Source organism: Musca vetustissima, unplaced genomic scaffold (genome assembly GCF_032173495.1).
Source record: "Musca vetustissima isolate MV318-11 ecotype Yass unplaced genomic scaffold, APGP_CSIRO_Mvet_v1 utg6130, whole genome shotgun sequence".
In the NCBI taxonomy this organism is placed as follows: Eukaryota; Metazoa; Arthropoda; class Insecta; order Diptera; family Muscidae; genus Musca; species Musca vetustissima.
In genome coordinates, this window is record NW_026879497.1 from 120,131 (window position 1) to 141,775 (window position 21,645).

Here is a 21,645-nt window from a genome sequence, read left to right on the forward strand (position 1 = left end):
ACTCTTTTGCTCAATATCTTAATACCGGAAGTTAAGCTTGTGGTGTTTGTACTCGTTATTAAAGTATTTGTTGTTCATGTTTTTGATGGTTGGTTGGTTGGTTATTTCAAGGTCAAAGGGCCCAATTGTTTTTCTTTTCTTTTGTTCTGATTAGACTATGTAAATTTCTAATTATAGTGTGTCTGTGTGTATGTAGATTTTAAAAATAGTACTACTTCAATAGGTCATCTATTAATTTAATGAATATTGTTTTTTTTTTTAATATATTTATATAGACTATATATTGTTTATATTTGTACATATATTGCTTCTAAAATGTCACCTACATGTCATTAAATTGTTTTTCCCAGAGGAAAATAGAGGGAGAGAGAGAGATAGAGATTATAGCGAAACGGAGAGAATAACTCCTCGTGAGATTAGCAGTTATGTATGTATGTGTGTGGGTTTTTGTTTTTTTTTTCTTCTTCTTTTCATAATCTTTATTTAAATAGAAGCGTAAATGTAGACCTATTTATTATTCTCTTGGTAATTGGTAAGCAAAAAATCACTAGTCCTATGTCATTAAGTACTTAGCAAGTGGTAATGTTGATAGGTAAGTAGTTTGGTAGGTAGTTGGGTAAGTACATTAGTAAATATCTCTAGTAATACTTTATATGTGTGTGTATATATAAGTTTGCTTCGTTTTTTTTTATCTTTTGAGCTTGTATATTGTTACATGTAAATATGTATGTATTTCGGTTAGAATGGAAATGAATTCGATTTGAATTGAACTAAAAAACATAAGGTCCCATTTGATTACGTATATTTCAAATATGCCTGTATAAACACGGCACACTCTAAGTATGCCCGGTTAGTAGATTCTTAAGTATACAATGTATATATGTAAGATCCTAATGCTGTGGAGTCTGTTGCGAATTTGTATGTATGCGTTAGTGTGTGTGTACGTGTGTTAGATTGTTTATTAGGGTTCAAATAAAGTCTTGATGAAAGCGATTAACTGACGCTTAAATTGTTTAATATCGAAGTAGAAGAAGAACAGCTTTCTTTCTTCTCTGTCTTTGGTTCGTTTGTTTATTTTGTGGTTAGAGGCATTTTCAGAATATTTAAATTTTAGAATCATCCAAAAATTTCGTCAACATTTCTAACTTAGGCTAAAATACAAATAATTGGCTAAAAATCAATAAACTATATAGGTATGTCTGTGTATGTACGCATATATGGCAGAAATTAATACACAAGTACAATAAATAACAAATAAACTAATTTAGTTAATTTAACTACAAGACATGTTAAAATAATTTAAAATAAATTGGAATTTCTAGCATAATACTTTTAAAGTACATCCTTAAATCGATTAACGATCCGCAACCGCATCGGCAGTATGCGGATCATCGTCATCACCATCATCGTAATTATTTTTAATATGGTTACTTCTTTTTTTGTTCCATTTACTGTTTATTACGTATATAAATTTAACACAATCTCAGTTTCATTTGAAAATTCTTTGATTTCGCGATTTTTATTTCTTTTGCACTTGTTTTAACTAAAGTTAAGAGACGGTTTTAGCAGCCTATACAAAACTTGTTCGGTTTCGGTTTCCGTTATTTATTTATTTTCTTGTTATTTTTTGAGAGTATATTTGCTGGCATTTTCTTTTTCCTTCTCCGTGTCTTCACATAATACTTTTGTTTGTTTGTTTTTTTGTTAAAAAATAAAAATTATTTGGTTTTGTTTCGTTTTATCTTCTACTTGTCTCTAATTTTTACAATACTATTCAGTTTTAATTTGATTTACTTAAGCGGATTTCTTTTGCATTTTCTATTTTGTTTTGGTTTATTTTTCATTTTCATTAAGTTAACGGCTACTGATTTAATTTAATTTAAGTTAAGGAAGAGAGAAGAGTGAGTGAGTGAGCGAGAGAGATATAGATAGAAAGAGAAAAATATATGATTAAATATTTGTGAATCTGCTGTTGCCTATTTTTGTTAAATCGGTAAGTGTGTCGGATATTTGACTTTTTCCGTTGGATAAGAGTTGCTTGGTTATTTAGTTATTTGTTGTTGTTGTTGTAGTAGTAGAGAAATCGAGTATATACGAAAGTAGTTTATTTCTTTTTTTTTTTTTAATTTATAATTTAATTTTCGAATAGTGTTATTATGGCTGTTAGGTAAGATTACTATTTTCTACTATTATTATTATAATTATTGCTATCTTTTCTTGACTATAGAGAGATTACTATTATTATTGTTATTATTATTAATTGATTAAATTCTGGCTGATTCGAAGAAGGTAATTCTTAAAGTCAGAACGAGTTAGATATATATGTAAGTATATATGTAGTTAGAGAGAGAGAGAGATAGAAAGATATATAGATTTTTGGAGAGAGACGACGAAAAACGTTGACTGTTTACTTGACTACATATAAAATTGATCACATATGTACATAATGACTGAAGAAACGATCTTTTATGTCGGCATGCTTAATTTTACAATGGGCTTTCATGTTATCTCGACGCGTGAATTTCTGTCCGCAGACAGGACACTCATGACTCTGGGGCCTGTGAATGTTGGCGTGGTGCCAACGATTCGAAACGATCTTGTTGCAACTGACACAACGGTACAGCGTTGGCAGCGTGCCCGACAACTGCACGAACAGTAGCGAGTAATCGATGTTGTGATCGCGCCTGTTGGCAGCGGCCGCAGCTGCCGCTGCAGCTGCAGCAGACGATGCCGATGACGTCGATGAGGATGTGTTGGTGAGGTGCTCGCTGTCGTGGGCGGCCGATGGTATTGCTGTCGACGAGACCATTGAGGTATTCGTGCAGGGATGCAGTTTCGGATGGTGACCGTGATGATAGTTGGCAACGTGTTGGGCGCCACTGCCGTGTTGCTGGGCATGGTGGTGATGATGGTGCAAACCCGACTGCTGCTGCTCCTGGCCGTGATGGTGATGCTGTTGCAAAGCGTACATGTGCTGCTGGTGTTGCAACGAGGCCGACGAGGTGCTAGACGCAGTGGGCGAGAGTGCTGCCGCAGCTGCTTCGGCTGCCACCAGTGTGTCCAGCGAGGATGAACCACACCGGCCCAAGTTGATGACGCTTTGGGGTGCCGCTGCAACATGCTGCTGGTGCGCCACATGACTTTCATGAAGCGAATGATGGTGTGAGTGGTGATGATGATGATGCATGTGGCGATGTGACGTCGACGGCTGTTGCGATGCGTGCTCCAAATGTGATGCCTCCTGATGGTGGCCGTACACCTCTCGCTGATGACATCGGATTTTCGTTAGGCTTAAGTCATCGCTTTTATACTGACAGTTGTAGGTGTTGTTGTTCATGTTGATCTCGTCATTGTCGACATCCACTGCCACTTCTGTGACATCGGCGTAATGGTCATCGCCATCGTGTCTGGAGAGAATTCGCCGACAGTGCTGTTGTTGCTGATGGTGAGCTCGGGCATCTGCTGGGAGGATTCCATTGCTGTCATCGTCATCGTCGCCGCCACCACCACCATCGTTATCTCCAACGTCATCAATTTTTCCTGTACGCTGCACACTGTGCATGTTATGATGCTGCGTGTCAGTGGCAGCAGCAGCACTGCCGCAGCCTTTCTCCATGTCATCACCGTCTTCGCCTACTGCTCCCATTTCTCCGTGGCCGGCTTCTGTGACGACGCCCCCTCCTCCTCCACCTCCCCTTAGGCCATCACCACCACCCTCAATTATTTCACCTGTAAACATTTTGGTATTATGCATATTCTCGTGTTATTATCCAAGAAAAACTAGTTAGGTAGTTGGGTTGGGTAGGTAGATATGTCAATTGCGACAATAGGATGTATAGAGATGTATGTAAATTATGATTTTGCTTTCACGGGAAGAATAACCAAATACATATTTTTACTAGGGGAAGAAAAGCAGGTGAGGTCCGATTCGGGGGTTTTTTGTTTGTTTTGTTCATGTTTTCTTTGGATAACGTTTGTGTGTAGGTTGGTTGGTTGGTTGATATTCGGTTGCAACTAAAAAGCATGTAATTATTTCAATATCCTGAAATGTGCAGGCAGCCATGCCGCCGCCAATGACTCTCAGGCATTCTTGCGACAGCTATCCAGTAGTCAAGCTCCGTGTCGGAAGTATGAAATAATTAGTTAACTTAAGGGGCGTCATACTCAGTGTGGGTGGGTGGGTGTATATGTAAATTAACGTCAATTGTACGTATACGTGTTTTCGTGTGTGTGTGTATGTGTGTGTGGAGTTGACCAATTTTATATATGTATGTATATTTATATAGTCACAGTGTTTCGCAGGAAAATTATTTTGTAAATTAAATAGGTTCTAAATTATAGGATTTAACAAAGAAATGCATCTAGATTATTAATTATATTGTTTAAATGCAAACTCAAAAATAATAAAAATACTAACAACAGTCAACTACAGTTTTTTTTATATATTTTTTAAATTCTGTTTTTTTTTTTTGGTTGTTGGCGTTGATGTTGATGTTTTGGTTTTTGTTTACGATTGGCTGATGAGGTTTAAACATACACAAGTCTACAAGGTCAGAGTGAATGAAATGACATTTGTAGTAGTTTCACTTTTAATTTTGGAATAATAATTGCAATATTAGAATAGTTTTCAATACGCTGTGATGCTAAGACCAAATAAAGATAAACGTTTTCCAGCTGTAATTGAAAATAAATTGATAAACACGTGACGGCTGATTTCTTTTATTAATCAATTGAAAATTCAATAATATATTTAAGGAATTTGACAATTGTGGTATGGTGATATAAAAAGAGTTATAACGATTTGGTTCCCATCACATACCGAACTATTGTTATTATAGAACTAAATTCAATTTATAAAAAACCGCGTGATTAACTTTAATCACCCAATTGAAAATCAATGCAACCCCATTTTAAAAGCCAAGGATGTGGCCATAACTCACTCGAATCCAAACGTTTCCACGTTTCGATAGATATAAACTGGAAATGGAACCCGAAGTAATAAATATTTGTATTGTTTTTGTTGAACTAATAAATGAATTGAACTTGTAAACTTGTGTTGTATCATCACATCTACCTCGTATGTATTTTTGCAAATATATAATTGTTTAGTTTTTTTTTGGTTTGTTTGTTATATATGGTATTAGGTATGTAGGGTATAGCATAAATTCAACTAGTGTGTATGAATTTTCTATTTAAATTAGAACATTAAAAAAATGAAATTAAACCGATAAACTAAGATTAACGCAACTCGATGAGGTTGGGGCCACATGGGGGGAGGCAGGGTAATTGGTATTGACTGCCGGGATATATTATTGAAAATGAAAAATAAATCAAAATTATGTTGTTGTTGTTCTTTTTTTTTCTTTTAACAAAACAAAGTATTGTGTGTAAGAGTCAACTTAAATTAAATTAAAGCCAGAGCGCAAATTAACAATTATAATCATAACTATAAGAATATACAGAAACAAGGATATTTATATAAAGATAACAATAATAATAAAAAATAAATAAATGGAACAAAAATTAATGATGCTTGAAATGTAACAAAAATTCAGCTTCAAAATAAATCAATAAATAAATAAAACATAAACAAGAACTCAAATTTGAACTGAATTGTAGTGGTGAGTGTATGTAATTTTTTCGGTTTCTTCTTATTTCTTTGCGGGGGGAGTGTACGAGTTTGTAATTACATATGTATGTATTTAGATTATTCTTTTCTTGGTTTTTATTGTCTTTGTTGTGGAGGGGGTTGGTAATCAAATGGGAGCTCTCTGTCTCTCTCTGTAATTATTCAGTCCTCATTATGTTGTTGTGCAACGCTTTTATTCATCTCCTACACATTTCGATACAATGATTGACAAGTATTACTTTTTTATGTTTCAATGTTGCAACATGTTCCTTGTTTTTTATTCTCTCTCTTTTATTTTATTTTTTTTTTGGTTATTTATTTTCCACTTAATTGCTTCATTTTATTTTTTTTAGATAACAAGTATTTGGCAAAATTTACATTTAATTATGTAAGTAAGAGTATGTTGCTGCAGAGTAAGTATCAACTGCTTATGGCCATTGGTGGCCAGATAAATAACACAAAATAAAACTTCTTTCAATTTTCAAGAAAAAAAACATGATATTTTGAGATCTTTACAGATTGGGAGGAAAAGTCTCAAAAATTGTATTAAATCTCATAGAAGGAAAACAAACTTAAACACAGACACACACACACATGCCCATACCCATACAAATTTACACATATACACACACATACATATAAACAAATATACCAATTTTGCATACATACATGTATGTGGAAATAACAAAAATTTAGCTGGGCAGGGTAATATGGTGTTGGCTGGCAATATTCAATTTTCAATATTTTTTTAATTGAAAAAAAAAAAAAAAAACGAACAAACAAAATATTATGTGCGGCAATAAAAGAGATTGTCTTCTGTTTAGGTATAATTTGTTTTTTTTTTTTAATTTTTTGCTTTTGTACTTGTTGTTTATCGAAGGAAAAGAAAAAAGAAAGGACGACACAATAAAAGTTAGTACAAAGAAAAAACAAACGTTAGATGTGAAGTAAGAAAAAAAAGAGTATATATAAAACAGGTAAAGGAAAAAATACATAAGCCTCAGTTAGCAGATCCACACACTTCCTTTTTCATGTCATGTCAAAATGTATTATTTTGAATTGGTTTCAACGAATTGTTGGCCATCGCTGTGAGCTCAGGGCCATCACTGATTATCAAAAATAAATAATCTTTGTTTTTTTGTTCGTTTAGCTTTTAAATAAATAATAATAAAACACAGCTGAGAGTAACGTTTAGTAGAGAATTTTGATTGTTTTTGTTTTTTTTGTAGAAAAATAAAACCACAAATACTTATAAATATTTAATAGAACATAAGAGCACATTTAAATCCAGTTAATATTTACTAAAATGTCAATACGTTATTTTATTCGTTTTTTAATTGTTTGTATTGGTTTTTTTTTTAACATTTTTTATTCATAAGTTGCAACATTAAAGACAAAAAGTAGAGGAAAATATAATTAAGGTTATGTATGTAGTAGTGTAGATTCGGATCTAGAATAGGGGGTGATGATGTTGGTAGTGTTGGTTGGTGAAAATGTCAATGAAGTTGTTTGGCTTTTACGTCTATAACAGAATATAACAACGATGTGTGTTAATTCAAAGCGTAGTAGTTTTCAAGGCATATATTTAACCTAATTATCGAATCCTATTTTGAGAAGCAAGCTTTGATCGATAATTACCAAAAAATTGCAATTAGGACATTTGCCATCGAATTTTGCGGAATTTGGAATCGAATACACACAACCGATGTATTTGAAGTAATACTAAAAAATATTTCAAAATGTTTTATTTCCAACAGCTTTGGAAATACATACATATTTATGACCTACGCAACTTTGTAATTTTGAAATTATTTAGTCGAACTATATATTGTATATTCCTAGGTTTACAAAAACTCCTCGTGTAAATATATTTTAGGATAGTTGGAGAACATCAAATATGGATGTTTTTGAGAAATGGAAAAGTACAGCGAGTTTTAGCTGGATGTTAACACGTTTAGACAGTTTGTTTGATTTCAAATTGAGGAAATTTACACTAAGAACTGGAATTATTTACACAATTTTTTGTCCTGTTGGATTTATTCCGCCAGTCTCCTTTTTAGTTATTCTGTTTTATTACATTTGTATATATGTAAAAATAGTTTAGTAAATTTTGTTATCTTTTCTAAAAAAAATGTTAATTACACTTTACCAAACTAACGACAATGATTTTTTAATGAATTATTATTGTTTGTTGGGTTATTCACGATGTGTCTGACATAGCATGAAAATTAATCAATGAAAGCAGTGATTATGGTTCAGAGTTCCATGCCTATCATATGTGATCATATCCAGTTGGCGAATTTCCACAACAAGAACACAATATATCCAGTCATGTTTGAAAGGCACAAAGGATTTTATTTGACTTGATTGGATTTCGGAGGTCTTGTAACATTTTGGAATTAACTTTCAAATTTAGTAAATATCGAAAATCGAAATTGGTGTGCTAAAATTTTAATCTAGATTAATCCATTGGATATACAAAACAATTAACAAGGCCATCTTAACAAGTCAAAGTGCTATGTATTTGGGCCTCAAATATCATTCATCAACTGTAATAATGAATGAAAAAACAATAAAGGGGGAAACACATACGAGGATTCAAGCCTGGACTGTTAAGTTGACTTTGTATAAAATGTCAATTTATTAAGGAATATCAGAGTTAAGCTTGATTTTTTCACAGAAGCCGTTCTTCTTTATTTCTTACAATAGCTGTGACTGTTGATTCGATATTTGAAAATTTACTGAATGTTGAGACTGTTCTATGGAAAATTTCTGAATGTTAGCAAATTTAGATTTATCTTCCACAATTCGATGTATATCAATCAGTCGTTAATTTTAAACTTCGACCAAAATAAAAATAAAAAAAATAATTTTATGAATTTTATTCTTTAATAAAATTATTGCAAAAGAGAATAAAACATTATTATTATTAAAATATTAAATGTTATTGGAAAAGTACCTAGACACAACTATTAATAGAAGCCGACTTAACATGACAAGCCTGAAGTTCTCTTATGTGTTTCCCCCTTAACTCTTTCTTTTATTTATCTTTTCAGTTGAGCATAAAAAACCAATAAGGCAGTAAGAAATGGGAAATTGGAAACAATTCAGCCTATCTAAAAACTGTGACAACGAACTACTGGAAAAAAATCGAAGAATATTAGGTTTGATATCCCAAAAGTGTGTAACAAATTGTTACTGATTATTGACTTATAGTTTAAACGTTTAATAAATGAGAGTAAGTTCAGAGAGACATTTTGGCAGTTATGTACTGATTATTTAAAAACTCTTACTGATAAAATTGACTCAGTAAGAGTTTTAAGTTTTGTTGCCATTTTTAATCAATGCAATAATCTGAATATTTATTTTTTTTTGAGATATTAGGCAATATGAATAAGAAGAGGACACGGATAGAACCAAGATATGCCGTGGATAAAACCCTTAATGACAACATAATTCGCATTAAACCACGAAATAAATTTTATTTAATCATTGGTTAGAGAATCTCATTACAGTGGACATTTCTGGATGATCACCTTATATATGTAGGACATGATTTTGTTATATAGTGGATGTTCGATAATTATAGCCAATTGTTGATGACGTAACGTAAATATTATTATGTACTTATAAAATACCTATATGTATATAGAGAATATATCATTTAGGGAGTAACATAAAACGGAGGCATTTTTTTGTTTGTTTGTTGTTTTGTAATTGAGATGAAAAAGAATTTGGAATATAAATGTATTTTGTTGTTGTTATTTTATTTTGGGGCAGGGCTTTATGGTCTCCTACTTGTTTTGTATCTAGTTTTCAGTATTTGTTTTCTTTTTTGCGCTTATACGCAGTCGTTAAGAAGTTATTTAGTTGATGTTTTCAGATGGATGTTAAAATAATATAAACACGAAATTAAAAAGAAGAAAAAAAACTTATAAATAATAAAACAAAACAATATAAATGTTAATCAATACTAATACACAAAAATTTCGTAATTAAAATGAAAAAAAACAGTGTGAAAGGAAGTGTTTTACAGGACAGACATGTATAGTTTTGTAGGTCGGTACATACGTAAATGAAATATAGAAAATAAAATTTGGAAAATGAAAATTGCTCAAAACTTGAAATAAACTGCAGTAAAGTTGTGAGGAGTATGAGAAATGCATTTGGGTACATATATATAGAGAGGTAAATAGGGAGTAATAGAGATATAAAGTGAGAGGAAGTAGTATATAAAAACAATGTATGGCTACTCGACATGCAGCATGCAACGAACGAACAAACGATCACACTAGATATATGTATAGTAGGTATATATAAAAGTATGTACCTAAGTTAACGAATTCAAGCCATATTGACTACATGTGTGTGAATGTCTGGTATATTTTCTATGTCCTGGTATTATATAAATATTGTTATTTTCGTTAATTTGAAATCAACAATTTGAAATTATCAATATTTGGATTATATAATAGGCAGGTAGGTATGCTTGTTTGCTGATGCTTTATGTATTTGTTGTTTAATCTGACTAACAATTTGAATTGATGTTTTATTTTTGAATATTCGCTAATTTGGTAGGAGAGGTGTTGATCTGTTGCTTTCAAAGTCAATAATAGAAGGGCAAAGTAAAGTGTCTGAAATAGAATTTTGTTTCGGTTCTAATTGTCCTCTAAAGGCAAATCTCCATATCATAAAAGTGTTTTTAGTTTGATAGTTTTGTTTGCTTGTTTGTGTGCTTCCTCATATGTATTTCTGTTTCAAAATTTTAATTTATGATTTAAAATTTTTGATTGCTTGTAGTTTTTATAGCATTTGACTAGTAGCAGATTTAAGAAAGAACAAATTTGAAATTAAGAACCCAAAAACATTGTGCAAATTATACGTATGTATATGGGAGGATATGCTATTTATACATACATACATACGCAAGCGTATAAAAATTACAAACAATATTTTACATTTTATTACAATTGATTATAGAATCAATGATATGAGGAGATTTCTATTCCCTTCACTAAATTTAGCACTAACACTAGATAAAATAGGCAAATAATAAAATATATATTTAGTATATATGTATGTAAAGTATATATTCCAGGGGATAGTAGTTTTGAAAATTAAAAAAAGGATCTGCGACATGCAAACAAAATATCAAAAAAATCTAAACTGATTTTTGAGAGGGGTACCAAGTTAATTAATTAATCAATTGAGGAATTCTATCATTTAGGTAAGTGTAGATAAACTGAAAACCAATTCTTGAAAATTATAATTTTGGAAGTGATTTACAAGGAGTTTTTTTTGTTTTGTTATTACCAAACCGAAATTTTGGAAATTATTTTTCTGTAGCTTATAGTATTATTGGGTGTATTACATTGTTGGTTCAATTTACAAATGAAATGTGTTGAAGGAGCTGCTGTCAAAACAAACAAATTTCAATATAATTTAATGTAGCCTACTTTTAGGAGTATCCCATTTATTCGAGTATTAATGCAACTATCTATTTTCTCATCTTACGTGGTCTAGCCACGCATCTCGTTAGATTGAAGAAGTCACAACTGTGAGGGAATCAAACATTATTGGTTATTTCGGCTATTTTCCGACAGTTTCTGTATACTCGAATTTTAAAAAGGCTATAATTGTTAAAGTAATAAAAACAACAAAAATGTATTGAATATGAAGACATATATCGGAAAATGTGATGATTCGGATTTTCGTTTATTTATGAATATGTCAAAATGGAAGGCTGAACCTTGGAACCTCATCTCACAATCAGATTGGTATATGTATTTAAATTTTAGAAAGATCTAGTTACAAACAACATATCTACTTACATAACAAATATATTTCAAATTGTTAACTTTGACATTGACAGCATTGTGTCCGTCTATTAACACACCTCATTTGTATTGAAGAACAATGTATTTTTTTTTTGTTGTATTTTTGGTTCGAATTGGAAGGCGAGTAATAGGATAGGAGTAAATATAACAAAAAAAATTAATAAAAAAATAAATAACAGGAACTACTTTAAAGAAAAAAATAAAGAAAGGCAAATAGGAGGATACTACTAATTAACTAATTTCTATGTGTATTATTATTATGTATATATTGATATTTATATGTATACATGTAATTATATTAAGGTTGGTATGTTTGCTGAGAAAGGGTAAATAATGACATAATAGTTGTTATACGAGTATTTGGGGTCGTTGTTGTTTTCTGTTTTTTTTATACAATAATATTACAAAATAAATCTAGAAAGAGGTGTCGATCAAACAATTTAGACTAAACGCAAACTAGATCAAAAAGAAAATTTGTAGATCAATGAAAAAGGACTTACCATCAATGTTGTCGGACTGGTCGAAGGGCATCTGTTTTGCATCGTTGTGATCCTCGCGTGAGTCAGCCGCTTGCATGGAGTGACTTGATAGCAATGATGCCATATCTTCGGAGTGCTTCAATGCTCCGGGCTATGGGGGCAGGGCAGAGATAGAGAGAGGGGGAGTGAAAAGAAAAACAAAATCGAAATTTTCTTAGAAACATGCGCCTTACTCATTGAGTAACTTGTTCGGAATTTATTTACAAAGAAATGCTTCAAACCTTAAACACGTACAAAATCGCTAAGAACTAAAACTTAAAACATACAAAAATGTACATTGAAATTTCAAAACAATGTGGAATAAATGGTGAGTTGACGATGACGACGACACATAAACTATTTGTTGACGGTGGAGTTATTCGCATTTGACCTGAGAGTTCACCAGAAGGGATTTGTTTCGTTTTGCGGCTAAGACATCGCCGACTAGGAACTATCGTCGCCAACATTTATGGTTATGATCTCTGGCGGTTTCGCTGTGTCCGTTGTGTGTCCGGCTTGTTTTGTTTCGGGTTTCGTCAATTCGGCTGCCAGCAACGATGTTGTTTTGACAACATCCTTTTGTTGCGTGTTGCACTCCTGTTTCTCTCGCTCGTAGCACATGCGATGTGATTTGCATTTGTTGTGATGATTGACAATTTCAAGACGGAAATTCGAGTTGCCTTCGACGAATGACGTCCGGATGTCCGGCAATTCACTTGACCACTTGCGACAGAATTTGCAGTACATCGTGTTTGAGTGTTCGTCATATTGCAGCCAGTCGTACAGAAACAGCCAGTTCGTACGGAAGCGGCCATTTTTGCGAGACGTTGCCGCGGCTGGGGGCGGCGGCGCTAGACTGGGTGTGGCCCGGCTCAAGGCAAGATTTGTATTGCCCGATGCATTGCGTGAAGTGGATGCCTCACATGCATTGGATAAAAAAGAGTGTTGTTGCTGCTGCTGTTGTTGCTGCAGCAGACGTTGAATGGTCGACGAGGCAGCCATTTCAATGTCGGCCACATTCTGCTGCCAAGTATTCTGTATATGTTGCTGGGTTTGTTGTTGCAATCTTTGCAGTTGAACCTCGACAGCATGTTGGAAGATCATACTGTTGTGCTGCTGCTGTTGTTGTTGCTGCTGCTGCTGTTGGTCTTTCTGAATTCTTCCTTGTTCCTGTTGTTGTTGCTGTTTGTGAAATTGTTCGTATTCGTGCTGCAACTGTTTAGAAAATGTTTCGGCCAAGCTGATTTGCTTCTGATTACTATTGCCTGATTTTGTTTGTCGAGGATTATCGAGATTAATGGTAGTCTATGTGTCAAACGGACAGATTCGCATAAAAAAGAACGCAAGAAACAAAAAGAAGACAAACAAAAAATTAAACTCAAAAGCAAATGAAATGGATAATACGTTCTGTGTATTTTTTTGTCTTGGTTTTGAGAATTTCAAAGAAAGGAAAACTGTGTGATGAGCTGTGTGTACCAAATGACATGCGTTGGCCCGTCTGTTGGTCTGTTGCTGTCACAGCTGCAGACAGGCAGGCAGGCAGGCACCCATACACATGGACATTCCCAGCAAGAACTCTTTAAATTGTTTAGATTTTTTCTTTTTCACGGCCGATATTTACGAAATATTCATTCTTAACAACATAATCTCAATAATCCATCGTCCTTCCAAAAAGATAAAATGCAGAGAATTTTATTTTGTTTTGTTTACTCCTCTTCGGGCCACAATTTCTATGCCATCGTCAACTCAATGGATTTTTTTAAAGGATGAAAACAATTTGTTTTGTGCACTTTTAAGGTTTAAAGCATTTTTGTACGCAACTAGGCCAGACATTGCAATTTTACAATGGACTGAAATAACTCTAACGAAACGAATCTAAAACACAGAAATAATTTGGCAATGTATTTTTTTCAAAATAATAATAATAAAACTAATAATAAAACAACAACAATTGGAACCATCGTACCGGTCCAAAGAAAAAACCTTAACAAAATAAAGCAAAATAAATGAGAAGAAAATAGGCAAATACTCGTAATCGTGTTTTTTCGACTTTGAGCGAAAAGGGTCGATATTTCCCTTTTCGTTTAAATTCGTCTTTTTCGACTTCAGATCGATTTAAATGTAATATCTTACCGGCAAATATTCTGGGGGCAATGAGACATGGTGTTCGCGTTGCTGCTGTTGTTGGGCGTCCATTAATTCTTGTTTAATACTCAGCGATTGATTTAGACCCATGCCGCCAGACGATGCATTGACATTGCCGCCTCCGCTGAGAGCACCAGCTGATAGGGGAGAATCTCGACGCCCTCCTGAGTCCTCTGTTTCTGATGTGTTGCCGCCACCACCACCGCCAGTCGATGATTTTGGCACGGGACTTGATTTAAAATTGGAGGGTGCCTAAAAGTATACACGAGAAATAGTTGGTAATTGATGTACCTGTTACACGTTCGGTAATTTGTTAATTATAAATATAATTAAATTATATATATATATATGCATAAATGTTAGAAAGTGTTTCTATGTATATTCTCAAAAGGAACCGTGTGTAAATCCCAAAGACAAAGACATGAAGGCTGTAAAACGATAATAAATATACAATAATACACTCTATTGTTTAATGGAGATTCATAGTATAACTTGAAAATCCATTATTCGGATTCAATCCTTGCGAATAATATTTTTAGTTTTGAACACAAATTTATTGTGTGTGAAGAATGAAAGCTTTGAAAGCTTTATTTATAAACTCTACATAAATCCGAAGGCGAAAAGCCCGATTCAAATTTTTAAAATATATAATTCGATGTCGAATGATGGAACTAGGCATCTATACCACTATTCTATAATATTTAACATTCTTTGTTTTTTTTTTCATAGTGTTAGAAGTAGCCGTTGTTATTTTTGAAATACTTGCGATTATCCTCTATTTCAATAAACTATTTATGTTGTTTCACTTCACTTACCTGAGAGTCTTGAGCGTAATGCCTGTCCTGTACATTCACATTTGGGGTCGAGGTCAACAAATTATCACAGTTAGATGAGTTCTTACGTCTTCTTTTATTACTAATAATATGTTCTGGTGTGGTTGACACCTCTCTGTCGCGGTCTCTCTTACTCTGATTGCTGTAATCTATTTGTCCCAGATCATCGCGACGTTCGTCAACACCACCACGATCTACACTACCACCACAAACACTGTTGTCATTGCCGCGATCGCTACCGCGATCACTGCCGGCGTCAGCGCGACTATTTAAGACATCGGCACTGGCACTTCGACCGGCTGCGGCAGCAACAACAGCTGCGACTGCTGCAGCTGCTGCACTGGCACTGCCAACACTAGGAGATCGTTCGCCGCCAGTTAGGCCAAGTGTTGCTGCGGCAGATTGTAAACTGGCATTTCCACTTGCTGCGGCAACGGCTGCAGCCACAGCGGCTGCTGTCGCCGAACTACGTTCACTAAGACTACTGCTGCTGCGATGTGAATGCAGGTCGTCGCGCATTTCTCCGCGACCTCGATCACGTGATTCGCGTTCACCGCGCATACCCAAACCTGGACCGCTGGCGCCTCCCGCACCATATGATGTTCGTCCAGTGGGCGATGAAATGTCTGCATCGCGGTGTTTGTCAAGTTCGGAAGGATAATTTAAGTTATTGTTATCTGTGAGACCGCGCACCTGGAAGCCAAAGCGAAAATGAATGAAATTAATAATAAAAATGGAAGAACTATTTCAACTAGCAACCAAATGCAACGGATACACACCTGCAGGCTTTCGGCTGTTTTGAGGAACATCGGTAATGAACTTTGGCCGACATTGACTTCGCCCTTGTACATGAAATCCAGCAGGGAACGCATCTCTGAGTATCTGACATCCTTCAAGTAGATTATTGGGTGTGGATGGTGATTTTGCAGGAATATTGTTTCGAAATATGGACTGCATGCTGATAGTATGGCTTGATGAGCCTGAAAACAGAAAATGATAATATTTATTTTTTGTTTAATGTTAAGAAGGATCTGCATAATGTTGGAGCACTGCAATGCAAATTGCCCTTTCTTTGTGTTTTTTTTTAATTTTATTTTAAATTAATAATTTAAAATGTAATTTGTTCTATGAACCTCGTATGGGTGGGCCGATTGGTTTCATCTTCGAACTTGATTTAAGGTTGAAATGAATATTACCATATGTAGCTTGATTGATTACTATTATTAAGTTTCTGTATCTGACATATCTCTCGAAATGAAAGCTTATAATGAAAGGAAATTCCCGTATACACAACATCATAAGCGATTCTTGTAACAGCGAAATATATATGTTGGAGTGTTCAAGGAGTTCTCATACAGTGTATTTAATACAGAATCACCCACATACATACTAAATTATTTAATTAATAAAAACACACCTTTACTGTTTCACCTTCGCAGGCCAGAGTAACATCACAAAGTGCTTCTCGTTGCAGCAGGGAGGTGAGGACACCGGTTAAATTTGTCGGATGATTGTTCCAGCGTAGACAGAATTGCTGGTCCATAGCTCCTAGGTCAGCGTTGAACCTATAAAAACACAATGCAAAAAAAAAAACCACATTAGTATCAAACCAAACCAAACCGAGCCGAACCAACAGCCAGCTAGCTAATTATGTAATTTAGACATTAAATTGATAAGCGGCATAAAATAATTAAAATTCTAGTTGGCGAATCTCCATATGGATTTATTAACCAACGAACGAACCGAGGTACTGGTGTCGTAATATGGGAAAATTAATTAAATAGAGTTTTGTTTTTTTTTCTTTTTTGTCCTGCACAACAGGAATTGACCACATTTTCAGATGGGGCAACATCCTGGTCTGTGCGTTGTGAAAAAATATGCTCATTAGAAGGTGATAAATTTTTATATAATGACAATAAATGAATGAAATAAAAAATGCAACTTTACGAAATAATTTGTTTATGATTTGTGTATTAGGATGTGTTTTTAAAATTAAGTTTTAAGTTTCGAAGTTTTCAACAACAAATGTTTATTTCAATACAAACCTAATTTAATAAATTTTGAAAAAAAAAAATAATTGTCAAGTTCCATGTGATATAACCAATAATTATATCGAGATATTTCTTTTGTTTTGGAAATATTCATTGGGGGCTAATCCACTTCATTCATATTTACAAAATTTCATTTTTAGAACAACCCTTCACCGAACTAAATGCCAGAAGTTTTTGAATGTCGAACTCACACAATCCTAGGAGCGTAAATAGTAAATTCTTTATTTGCCAGGTTTCTTTCATATTTCAAAATGGGTACAATCAGTTGCTGAAGAATCAATACTGATAGCTACGTTCCAGAACCTATTTGGTAAAATACATTTCATTCGCTTAACATAAAACTTGTGAATATTCAAATTAATCCATATGATAAGTCCGTTGGCATTATATTTAAAAATTAATTTTCAAAGCTTTTACCATTTTGTGTGGGAGGTACCAGAAGCAATGGACCGAAATTCCCCATCTTCGAACTTGATTTAAGTTTGGAAGAAATATTACTATGTGCAAAGTTCAAATGTTATCGGTTAATCCCTTCGAGAGTTAACGTGCTCACAAGCCAGACGCATGAACTCTCCGATCGATTTTGTTTTACTAATTAGAAAAGGTACAGGAACATGGCTATTGTAAAACATACACAGTGACTCCATATTAAAATAGGCACTAGTAGTAAATGGAAATTTTTAACAAATTTAGAAGCAATGCATAAATGATAACAAGAAATAAATAAGTACCTAAACTGAAACTACTAACTATTTCGAAACCCTAAGATAGTATGATTTTATAATTGAATTAAAAAAATACGAATATTACAATTATCTTGTGCTTCGTATTTCGAGAAATTTATTGCAGTGCCCACATATTCACATGTCTCCAACAAACAGCTGATCCATTGTTTTTCATTTATTGTGAGTAAACGAATGCTCTAGCATTTGAATACTACCATCGATTATTATTCATTGTCAATATTTGTTTAAACAATTTATTAATATACCACTGTATTTTCAATTTTTATGACATACTATACGCCTGATTGTGTGCTGGCACACGTGTGTTGGTGTGTGCTTGAAGGACCATATGTTTACGCACATTTGGTTTACTGCAATGTCTGTAAATTAGTTTGTATTGAATTTAATGATGATACCTATCGTTATAAATTAAAATTTACAATTTTATTGGAATTTCATGACCATAAATGTGCACGAGTGTGTGTGTGTGTGTGGAAGTGTGTGTTGAATCAGTGCATTAGCATTTGTGTGTGCGTTATGTGCTAATGTAGTTTGATTTCAATTTCATTCTGATAATTTCAAATCAAAACAGTTAATATAAGCAAATAATGACTGCAGCTCACACCCACAAACACACACATGCCAATATACATATATATATATATATTCCTTACAAGTGTAGCATACTTCATTATTAATGAATGCAAATGCACCTCCCCGCCCCGCTCCTCCCCTCGCCTTCTCATCCCACAACCATTCTGATGCAATAGGCCATCTGAAACATGACAACAACACCAACGACAACAACTGTAACATGTTATAATTAAACACACGTGGCCATAAACAATATCATCCGTTGAGTGTGTGTGTGTGTGAGTGCGTGTGTGCATGTGTATGCCTGGACATTGTTCCATTCAATTTGAAATGTGTTAAAAGCTTATTTGAATCTATGTTATAAATATGCTCAGGACATTGAACACTTTCTTTGTTCTATAAGAGCCGATTCGCCGGAATGAGACGGCAACAAAGAGGGCCTACATTCGAATTGAGAAAACGACCACATCTGCCAACAATTGGCCATAGTTGTGAAATTCACATCTGTAGACTTTTAGTAAAACTTCAAATACTCCTCATAAGTGGCAAATGTTTTGTAATCCTTTGAAATTCTATAAACAAAAAATATTCTATATTTTGACTTGCATTTGTCGGGCTTTACTTAAATATTTTAATTTGCATTGAAGAAAAGGCCTACGGTAGTTTTCCACCTGTGAGCACACAAACAACAAATTTATGCAAATTTTAATATGATATTGTGTGCAATTCTGTGTGCGCGTGTGTGTGCGTATGCAGAATGTATCTGTGCATGAAGGGTGGGTCGAAATTCAAATTTGATTACTTAAATCTACATGTTTATTGACAAATAATAACATTAAGAATAACAACAACAAAAACAACAACATCGTCTTAGCCTTTATTGGTTTCATAATCCCCATCATATGCGGGAAATGTAAGACAATAGAACACCGTTAACAAACAACAACAAGTAAGCTACAATAATTCTAATTATTTTCCCCATATTTTAATTTTATGCATTGAAAAGTCTCAAAAGATTGACATAAACAATTTGTTCACACGCAATCCAACATCAGTCGTAAAAAGAAATGTATTAATTGACGAAAAAAAAACAATATATATATATATATATATATAAAGTTATCAAATTATTCATAATTTTTTTGATTTGACAACAGGTATGACTGGCCATTAGTCATATGACCGGTTCACAAAGTGTTTCTTATTAGAATTAAAATATTTAATTAAATTCAATTAAAACAACATTTCGGAATCAAATTAGTAGTTTTGTTCCACAAATATCAATTTTAGTCCAAAAATTAGCAAAAGTTGTTGCCTAACTTATGCGAGAGAAACTGAAAATAACGCCTTGTGTCATATTTGCATCTGCACCAATTAAAAAAAAAAACAAAGGTTAAGGGCTCAATAAAATACCTTGTTTAAACTTTCGTCGCAATCGGAGACACATTGAGTACTTGATGCTCAATTAACAAAAATCGGACGAAGATATATATGGGAGCTTAATCTAAATTTGAACCATTTTCATCTAAACATACCAGTAGTTAATTTTGTCCCATTTCGATATGTTATTCAAAATATTGTAGCTAATTCCGAAAAGCTATATTTAAATCTGTACCGATTTCAATAAAACTTGACACTCATTAGGATATCCTAACTTCATTCCGCTGTGTAAAATTTCGTGTCAATCGGCCTATTATTGGCCCTTTGGTGCACCATTTACTAAAAAAACAGAAGAACATATATAGAAAATATACATCTTAATCTGAGCCGATTTCAATAAAAATTGACACACTTTAGGCTTTCCTAACTTCAGTACGTTGTGCAAGATCTTAACCTGATAAATATAAATGCGACCTGAAATTTGTTTGCAATTTAGTGAAATTTGTAAGTAAAATAGTCGGATGGACTTGTCGATAGCAATTTTACCAATATTTCTCGATTATATGGATTAATTAGGTTGTATACTATGCCCAACTAATGAATAAAGATCCTACTACCCATGCTATGAATCGATTCCACTACCGTTAAACTACTAAGTAAATCTGCGATGATATTTATTACTGAAATTGTCGTGTCAGTGGATGTTGTAAATATTTGCTTGGTTGTTCCACCAACTGAATGGTGGAACAGAAAATTAAGCGTAAACAATAAAAAACCCCAACAACAACAACAACATCAATGCTGTTGTTTACGCTCGCATTTTTCTACTGCACTTTCTTATCATGAATTACTTTCGCTTTCGATTATATTTACCCCACACACACACACAAACACTTACACATACAAACATTTGAATGCCGTAAACGTTTTCCGCAGCTATTCTAAAGTTTTAAATAGCGAGAATTTATTACGCGTTCTTAGTAAACAAACACTCTCTCACACACAAACACACACATGAAACGTACCAACTACATTGAATCGTTGTTATCTCGATTAGAACACTAACAAATATTAGCTAAAAGGCAAACTGATTTACTAATCGGGGGGATAAGGGGTGTGTTGGAGTGTAGCTTTGTTTGATGGAATGTGCTCATCATTCTGTTGAAGTGTAACAATAGAATTATATATACATATTTTTGCGATCAAAGTTCTTTAATAATTGTCCAGATTAGACAAGAACTGCAAGTACATGAACAACAACAACAACTAATAATATTCGAAAATTACCACAATTGCAATGATAATTCAAGTGGGGTTTGGAATTTTTTTGAAATGAATAGAAAATTCATTTGCAAAAAAAAAAATAATAATAATATAAAATTTCTTTTGTGGGAACATTCACGAATATAAATATAGTACATGTTGTGCACTATGTGGCTAATGGCACGTAGAACAGTCAAGTTGACATAGTATACAAAAACAAACACACACACACGCATAAATACATCTATTTATAGATGTAATAATTTTAAGTAAATGAAAATTACACACAATCAGGGGAAAAGAAAGTATTCTTTAAGATATTTATTTAAATGAGATATTAATTGAATAGCCTATTAAATGGAAAAAATCGTTAATTTTTCATTTTTATAACATCACGAAATGTTACAGAAGGAGGAGGAGCACATGGACATGTTAGATCTGCGTGAAATTGAGAAACTCTTCTCCACTATGTTGACTTGAATAACATCAATAATATGCAAACAAATACATATGTACAGGGCTAAACTAGTTCTGTTCTAGTATAGTTAATTTTTCTATTATCACTCTAGACTCTAGTGTCTATAGGGCGTCAATATGTGATACAGTCAAGGCTCGGTATAACGAATACATAGTTTTAAAAAATCGAGATATGACGAATAAACTTGTATTA

The 21,645-nt window shown here is 33.4% G+C and overlaps 1 protein-coding gene across 3 annotated transcripts in view; it reads right to left on the reverse strand.

Moving 5' to 3' along the window:
• The window catches only part of LOC133324417 (sex determination protein fruitless), a 53,955-nt gene that overhangs the window by 11,902 nt on the left and 20,408 nt on the right, over nucleotides 1–21,645 (reverse strand). For 2 of the 3 annotated variants that reach the window (XM_061533258.1, XM_061533257.1), the window contains exons 2-6: nucleotides 16,380–16,527; nucleotides 15,742–15,942; nucleotides 14,945–15,655; nucleotides 14,118–14,381; nucleotides 11,967–12,096 (exon numbers count right to left, since the gene is read on the reverse strand). In XM_061533258.1, coding sequence (XP_061389242.1) covers nucleotides 11,967–12,096; nucleotides 14,118–14,381; nucleotides 14,945–15,655; nucleotides 15,742–15,942; nucleotides 16,380–16,505 — 1,432 coding nt within the window. In that variant the 5' untranslated portion in view covers nucleotides 16,506–16,527. Of the gene's footprint in view, nucleotides 1–2,395; nucleotides 3,730–11,966; nucleotides 12,097–14,117; nucleotides 14,382–14,944; nucleotides 15,656–15,741; nucleotides 15,943–16,379; nucleotides 16,528–21,645 lie in introns of those variants that run through there. The other variant, XM_061533256.1, reaches the window with a different exon arrangement.